The sequence below is a fragment of the Phragmites australis genome, chromosome 6 (genome assembly GCF_958298935.1).
Source record: "Phragmites australis chromosome 6, lpPhrAust1.1, whole genome shotgun sequence".
In the NCBI taxonomy this organism is placed as follows: Eukaryota; Viridiplantae; Streptophyta; class Magnoliopsida; order Poales; family Poaceae; genus Phragmites; species Phragmites australis.
Window position 1 is genome coordinate 8,608,464 of NC_084926.1, and position 8,057 is coordinate 8,616,520.

Consider the following 8,057-nt stretch of genomic DNA (forward strand, 5'->3'; position numbering starts at 1 on the left):
AATAAGGACTACTATCTTATCTCTTAGTTATATGATGAAAAATCAGACACTTTTATTTTTTTTCTAGCCTTATCATTTATACTATATCTCTTATCCTCCATATAATTATTTAAAATAATCTACACATTATATTTCACTTGCTCCTAACGCTCGATGTCTCCCGATATATAGTAACTCTGAAACCCACATCAACACTATCTGACGTCGCTCTAAAACCTGCATCAACACTATCTAACTTCGCACGACGCTCCCTGACTCTTATCCGATGGCTGTAGCCAAGCTGCTGGCTTCACGTCGCTTGAGAAATGTTACACGATTTCGGTCTTAGAGATATCTAAAAATGGAGGGGGAAATCGAGCCAACCAAAAATAAGCAGGGAAGCGCACGCGATGCCACATGGACGAAAGCCCCAACAAAACCCTAGACATAACCACCACCGTCCGCACGGCACGAGTCTAGTATGCTCGCCGCCTGGAGGCTGTCGCAGCGAGCCGTCGCGTCTCCTCTCCTCGGCCTCAGGCCATACCAAATCCGGAACACTTTCCCCACCATGGCGTCTCCCGCCGCCGCCTCGCCCAAGAGGCTGAGGCTCCACTCGTCCGCCGCCGCCGACGGCGACTCCGCGAACGGCGCGGGGAGCGGCAAGCGCGTGGGGACCCACAACGGCAGCTTCCACTGCGACGAGGCGCTCGGCTGCTTCCTCATCCGCCTCACCTCCCAGTTCGCCGGCGCCGACGTCGTCCGCACCCGCGACTCCCAGGTCTCTCTCTCCCTCTCCCCCTTCCCTACTGGCTCGATTAGCCTAGCATTCCTGGGTTCTCCCCCAATTTTTACCGGATTTCGTGGTTTTCTTTTCTCTCTCAAATGGTTTTGAGCTGTTAAGGTTTGCATTGTGTCTGGGGCTCTGGCATTGGCACGCCGGTTTGTATGTGAGGATTAATTATTTCATAGTCTTGTTGGGTTGCAAGTTGGTCTGCGGGTACCAATTTGCGACTCGATTTTCTGTAGCTGAGTAGTGTGCATATTCCAAATTTCGTGTGTCCATGTGCGTTAATTCTATCAGAGTAATGGATAAGGGTGTTTTCCCCCTCTCCCCAGCACATCGGTAGTACCCTTGCATTTGTTGAGATTGCACACCGCTGCATTACAAGTTCTGAACTGAAACATTAGAAATTAGGCGAGTATACGTTGCTAACTCCTGTCATCTGGGACATGAATTCGACCTATCTGCATATGCTAAACGCTGTTGAATTGCCTCCGGGATGGTGCATTCGTTCATTGCCCTGTTTGTTGTTGGTACATAACTACATAAGTGCAATGATCAAATTAGTGGTGAGTGCGGTTATGAGTCACTACATTCTGTCAAAATGGGGCACCTGTGTGTCATTACTCAAGTGTTTTTTTCTTAAAAAATATTTGGCATGTAGTTGTGTATGATACTGCAAGAGATATATACTTTGCCATCTGGTGTATAATGCAATTGCACTCACTTCTTTGCCTCCCTTTCTTATTGAACTTCACTGTAGATCCTTGATACACTGGATGTCGTGCTTGATGTTGGTGGGGTCTATGATCCCAGCCGCCATCGCTATGATCATCACCAGAAGGGCTTCAACGAAGTCTTTGGGCATGGATTTAACACAAAACTTAGCAGCGCCGGGCTTGTCTACAAGGTACTCCCCATGGACAATGCCAATCCTGAATTCTTTTCCGGACAGCTCCTGAGAAATTACAGCTATATTAGTTAGATATATTGTTGAATAAAGGCCTCTAAAGTAGAATATTTGTTTTGAAATTTGGTAACATTTGCTACAGGATTCTTAACTGCACCACTGCATCAGGTGGATTCTTGGGGTCATTTCGTAACAGATGTCATGAAATAATTTTCATAGCATACCTTTTATTTTGTATGCACAACCTCACCTTAACGTGCTAGGTTGTTGAAGCTTACAATTTTCAAATTGAAGAATGTGACTGCTAGTCTAATAGTTGTTTTTATCTTTCATTGTTGACAGAAATAGATTGATTTATCATTTAAACTTGCTCTGATATTGCAGCATTTTGGTAAAGAGATAATTGCAAGGGAGCTTGGACTCAATGAGGACCATGAAGATGTTCACCGCTTGTATCTTGCTATTTATAAAAGCTTTGTTGAGGTGTGAATCTTATTAAGCAGATGTAAAAGCTCAGTATATGACTATGTTCCCTTGCCTTTTCCCAAAAAAAAAAAAAAAAAAAAAAACATCTGGCAACTTAACTTCTATTTTTTGTCTAGCCATCTCTAAGGCTAGTAAGGGCATGCTTGTTTTAGCTTGGGATTCGAAAAGCAGCTTCTAGATTGTAGAGTGTAAAAAGCTAAACGGTTTGGGAATAGTAATAGCATTGGTGGGTAATTACCCTGGCTCGGGATTCCTTGACTACTCGGTTGTGAGCCGTTGGATCGCGAACTGATGGACGAGAGGTACTGCTACAGCACCCGTAAACAGTAAAGCCAACACAGGATTTCTGTGAGCAGTATCCCTGCTACAGTGTTCGGTGTTAGAGATGCTGTAGCACCCTCGCGTTTTACTGTACGCCCCTTTTGTGAAGTCAGGGGATCTGGATCCCATTACCCTAGGTTCGTGTGGGTACTTCTATTTTTCATATAGTTACAGTCTGTAAAAAGCTAGTGGGAGACAACTTGTATATTGTGGTAGAAAAGGGGGTTAGATTTTAAAAAGTAGATTATACAATCTACTTGTTTGTTTTAGCTTTAGCTTTTAAAAGCAGCTTTTCAGAATTACAAGCTAAAATAAACATACCCTAAGTTTGATATAGCTTCTGAGAGATTTTATTGGGATCCACCAGTCGAAATTGAGGATTATTTAGGCTTAAGTTATTTTTCTCCTACATTGATTATTCTTGTTGTATTTTGTCAGCTTACGGAATACCATCACCTAATGAACCTTTTCTTATTAGGTGGGAAGTTATGGACCTAATAAGATTTTCAGGGATGCATTCTGCAATTAGGGTTGTTGATAGTTTTAATTTGCTCCGCCTATCATCTTAGAATAAAGTCTTTTGACTTATGTAGGTGACAAGATTTGTTGCCTTCTTTTTTTGACCAAAAGAAGTGTTAATGAGCCAAACATTGCTGTTCTTTGCTGCGTTTGTATCATTAATTAACTTCAATCCCTAGACTATCATCTGATAGAAATTTTCCGAGACATTTATCTAGTAGTGCTCTGTTACTCATCTATGTGTATATGTTTTACCATTTATGTTTGATGTGCCAAAGAAGTAATAACTCTGTCATATAACAGGCACTTGATGCAATTGACAATGGAATCAATCAATATGATACAGACCAGCCACCAAAGTATGTGAACAATACACACTTGTCTTCACGCGTTGGACGTCTTAATCCTGACTGGACTGATCCAGACCAATCACCTGAGAAGGAGAATGCGGCATTTCAACAGGCAGTGATGCTCGCTGGAGGTGAATTTATGGAGGTATTTGATCGATGCCCCTGCACTGTTGATTCACTGCATAAGAACTTTGTTGTCAGATTATGTGTTTGCTATCTCTCATTTTATATGACAATATTGTCCACCTTCACTGCCAGAGCGTTCGCTTTCATGTTAAATCTTGGTTACCTGCAAGATCTATTGTCATGGAGTGTTTGTTATCAAGAGGAAATGTTGATCCAAGTGGAGAAATCATGGTTTTGGATAGATTCTGCCCGGTAAGATTTTCGCCTGTATCTTTACTACATCGAACCGGGTCCTATTAGCATCTACATCTGATTTTTGGCCTGTTGGATTCTGATACTAACGGGGCCATAAATGTTATGCCTGTCTGGTTGTGTTATTATCTTTCATGTGCACAATGTTCTGTGGTATGGTATCTTCCTGAAATCATGACATTTTTCATTGGTTGTAAAAACAACATTTGAAAATTGTTGCACAAAGAAAATAACCTATGAGGCTTGAGCTGTAAGTACCAGCATCAAATCTCTGCTGACTTTTGCTCGATAATTGCAATTAGACATTTAATTATTTACCATGTCTTCAGACTTGCTTCAGGAAGTGCTTTGTCTTAATTCATAATTGTCTGCCATATTGAACTGTTGTACTATGACTTCCAAACATGTTACCTGAACATTAATCCTATAATGACAGTGGAAACTTCATCTATTTGAGCTTGAAGAGGAGCTGAAGATTGAGCCTCTGACCAAGTACGTGCTGTATCAGGTAAGGAGTCTTTGCCTTCGCTGCTTCGCATGCTATAATTCTTTATGGATTTCTTGACTTAGCTTAGTTTGGAGTACAATAAACTTTCTGTACACTTATTTTTTACTGGTTGTTGAGAGTAGTGTCAGTATTTCCTATTTCCCCGTTCTTTGTGTCGTCTGATCTGATATTCAATCTCATAAACAAGGGAACTACACCTTGGTCATGTCCTAAGTAAGAGAACTGAAGTGCTTGCAATACAGCTTTATACGTCTCTTACGTTTTCTTCCTAGCATGATTACTTGTGCTCTAAAACCATTCCTATGTATTGATGTTGGCTTGCAGGATGAGAGGAGCAAAAGTTGGCGAGTGCAAGCTGTGTCTGTTGCTCCCGATAGGTTTGACAGCCGAAAGGCTCTCCCCGAGAAGTGGAGGGGCATGAGAGATGACGAACTGTCGAAGGAAACCGGCATCCCCGAATGTGTATTTGTTCATATGAGTGGTTTCATTGGGGGCAACAAGACCTACGAGGGAGCATTGGAAATGGCAAGAGCTGCTCTCAAATGCTGATTCACCATAGCACCAATCAGTAACGCAGTTAGTTTTTACACATGTCATTGGCTTTAGATAAGAGTCCTACGCATGCTATCATCGAGTTTCAGTAACGCAGTTGGCCAATTGCGGCTTGACCTATATCATTGACTCGTAATCGTAGCTGAGATTGTACTCAGGTTGTATTGTCCTCGCCTCACAGAAGAGGTTGTTCTAATCTTTTTCAATCTGGAAATGACGATAATGCGACATTTTATTAAAGAAAATGGCGGAACTTATTCATTTGTCGCCCTTGCACAGCATTTTGGTATAGTCAAAATCGTGTTGTGTTGCGTGTGCATGACGGAGGAAAATGCCAGACGAAGCAAAATATGCGATTGATGCTAAAAGGACTAGGCCAATTTACCCTCCCAATGAATCTGTACCAGAATCAAAATGCCCGGTGAATGTTGGCATGCTTTTCAAGGTGAAGCGCTATACATATAGTATAGAATTATAGAAGGTGAAGCGCTATACATATAGTATAGAACTATAGATACAGCACTCTGCACGAGCTATGCAAACTAACAAGAATTATACAGGGCGAGCTGTACAAATTAACGAGAATCATACACGCGTCGAACAACGTGCTTCAGGTCTGGACAGGGCAACCATTCACGCCTTGACACGTTTGGCATCTGCACAGGCTGCCTCCAGATCCCCCAGGAAGAACAGGATCCGGTTGGATACCTGCCTCTGCTCGTCTTCAGCGTTCTGCCGCGGCGCGTTCTTGCCATCACCGCTCGTGTCCTGTCGCGAACCCAAGTACCTCTGGATCTCGCCTTGGTTGATCAGATAGTAGTCGCTTCCTTCCCTGACAATCCTGACGCCCCTGAAAAGAACGCAATGTAGTCACATATTTGAAAGCGAGATGTAGGCCATGTCTGAACTTGTTGGATAGTGCTAGCTTGATGTGTGGTATGAGGTCACTTTTTTTTTTTTGAAAATTAATGGCACGAGGTTACTTACAGTCCGTATCGGTCGCATCGGTCCTGCACGATGAAGACGTCCTTCCAGGACTTGCAACCCTCTGGCGCGAAGAACGCTGCGGCGTCCATTCCCCATCTCTCCCTGAACAGCTTGCTCCACAGTTCATCGTCGGAGGTCAACGTCCTCCACTTCCTGCAAACTGAGCTTGGAGCAGCATCGGCGCCGTTAAAGTCATGTGTAACTGAACAAACTGAAGATGAAGCATATAATTTGGCTACGGAGAGATGTTTATGATGGTTTTTTAATCACAAATGGGCTTTGTAAGTTGAAACCTATCAAGAATTCAAGATCTGCTCTTGGGTTATCCTCAATTGGGCAGTTCAGAATTCAGGCTAGGGCAAATTCAGAATTACACAGGAACTGCGACCAATCGTTCTGCCGTGCTGAGATGCAAGAATTTTGGGAAGGCGTCGAACCTTGGGGAGCGGAGGCGAGGGACCGGTGATCCAGGAGGTGGAAGATCTTGAGGCACAGCTCCCGAGGTAGCACATCCATATCCCCTCTCGAAATTCCTCCAAGGTTTCCCTCCGATAACAGCGACGCGACGTCTCCGTCCCGAATTCTCACAGGCGCGCCATGAATCTGCTTCCCTTCGAATCCAGATCCGGAGCTGCAGAAGATAGCTCTCACGGCACGGGACGACGGCAGCAGAGGAAGACGAGAGGCGAAGTTCGTTGGCACCCGCCGTAGTTAGATGCAGCCAAGCAGCCAACGGCTTGCGGTCCCTGTGTGACTGTGCCAGTCTACCGTGCACGAGTTGCTTCGGGAGTGTTCGCAACTGGCAGCCGGGCCCCACGGAAGTCTGACGACGCATGGCCCGGCCGGTCATGGAGGCGGTGCGTCGGTATCCGCTTGGACGTGCGTCCGTAGAGCGGCAATGGGTTTCTAGATATGCACGGAAGTAGGCTCACTAGCCAAAAATAGTTTTGGAGAGTTTCTATTTAATTGATTGAATTTGTTTAAATAGGTGTAAAAGTTGAGATTGTGATTAATTATTTGTATGAAGATGATTTTATAACACTGACAACTGAATTTTCGGTATGAACTTGCATCCGTCGAGCCAGACTGCAGAGTGAAGCTCAAATCGAACTTTACTCCCGAATTAGAATGAGATCATATATTTTGCATCCGTAGAGCTAGATTGTAACAGTAAATACAGATAACCAAATATATTTTTTCTGAGATTATATGTATTCATCAATTATGACAACAAATTGGATCGCACGATGACAACAAATTGGCCACAACACGATGACACCTCATACGTGGCGGCGCATTTGGCAGTGTCCTATCTCACGTACGCTACTCCCATGGCGGTGTGCAAGTGCCTCACCCTACTGTGAGGAGGTTTTCGTCTTCGTGGTTGCTCCATATTTTCCGCCTACAAAGTTCGTTTATGAACCAAAAGTTGGTTTGCGCCTTCCAAGGTTGTTACTGCATTACACTGACCCACTCGGCCTAAGCCCTTGCCTCTGCGTCGGTGGCCAGCCATGCTACCGCTGCCATCGTCGCCTCCCCCTCCCCTCCGCCCCCAATGGCAAGGCCGTCGTGCCAAACACAGACCCCTCTCTTTGCCACGTCACTCCGCCACTTTCCCAAACACTCGTCGCCGCCGCTGAGCGCCTGGATGTTTCGGAAAGCCATGGTGGTGCTTCTCCTCGCCGTCACGGTGGCGATGCCCTGCTTGTGCGCGTCGACCCTGGTGGGAGTAGGACCCGTCGCTTCCTCCGATTATGGTCCCCGAGGAGGGCGGTGACAGTGACGTTGATCTCGTGCACCCAGCGATCTGGTGGGTTTTCCCTCCTTCTTGGCGTTAACTTTGTTAATTTTTTGTGCTACATTTGACAATTCTAGTGATTATAGTAGGGATGGCAATGGACATATTTTACTCGTGCACTCGCGGGTAAAAACCCCGACGGGCGTGGGTGGTCTATTTTTAACCCGTGGGTATAGGTGCAGGTTCCAAATTTAACCCAATAGGTACAGAGAGACAGGTATAAAATTAGCTTACATGTGCCCACCGTCCGTGTACCCGCTCTACACATATGATATATGGGCTTACTTTCTATTTTATATATAATCTACAGTTCCAACCCTAGCCGGTAGCCCCCCACTCTCCCATATCCCAAATCAAGAGTCCAGATGAGAGACGATCATGGCGCCCTCTGCCCTCCCCAACCACACCCTCCTCCCTTCCTGACCGCACCCTCCACCCTCCACAATGCACCGTCCATAGTTTTGCGGCGCCCATCCCCGACTCCG

The 8,057-nt window shown here is 45.0% G+C and overlaps 2 protein-coding genes across 2 annotated transcripts; one reads left to right on the plus strand and one right to left on the minus strand.

Annotated features, from left to right (window-relative positions):
* Positions 1 to 355: 355 nt before the first annotated feature.
* Positions 356 to 5,065, plus strand: LOC133921513 (MYG1 protein C694.04c-like). The gene is made up of 7 exons (XM_062366427.1): positions 356 to 760; positions 1,527 to 1,673; positions 2,058 to 2,156; positions 3,303 to 3,494; positions 3,608 to 3,727; positions 4,164 to 4,235; positions 4,560 to 5,065. Exons 1-7 carry the CDS (start codon positions 461 to 463, stop codon positions 4,782 to 4,784), a joined length of 1,155 nt encoding a protein of 384 aa, XP_062222411.1. The 5' UTR covers positions 356 to 460; the 3' UTR covers positions 4,785 to 5,065.
* A 78-nt stretch (positions 5,066 to 5,143) lies between these two features.
* On the minus strand, positions 5,144 to 6,499 carry LOC133921514 (uncharacterized). The gene is made up of 3 exons (XM_062366428.1): positions 6,212 to 6,499; positions 5,775 to 5,934; positions 5,144 to 5,637 (listed from the first exon to the last, which is right to left on the minus strand). Exons 1-3 carry the CDS (start codon positions 6,288 to 6,290, stop codon positions 5,421 to 5,423), a joined length of 456 nt encoding a protein of 151 aa, XP_062222412.1. The 5' UTR covers positions 6,291 to 6,499; the 3' UTR covers positions 5,144 to 5,420.
* Between the last annotated feature and the right edge of the window lie 1,558 nt (positions 6,500 to 8,057).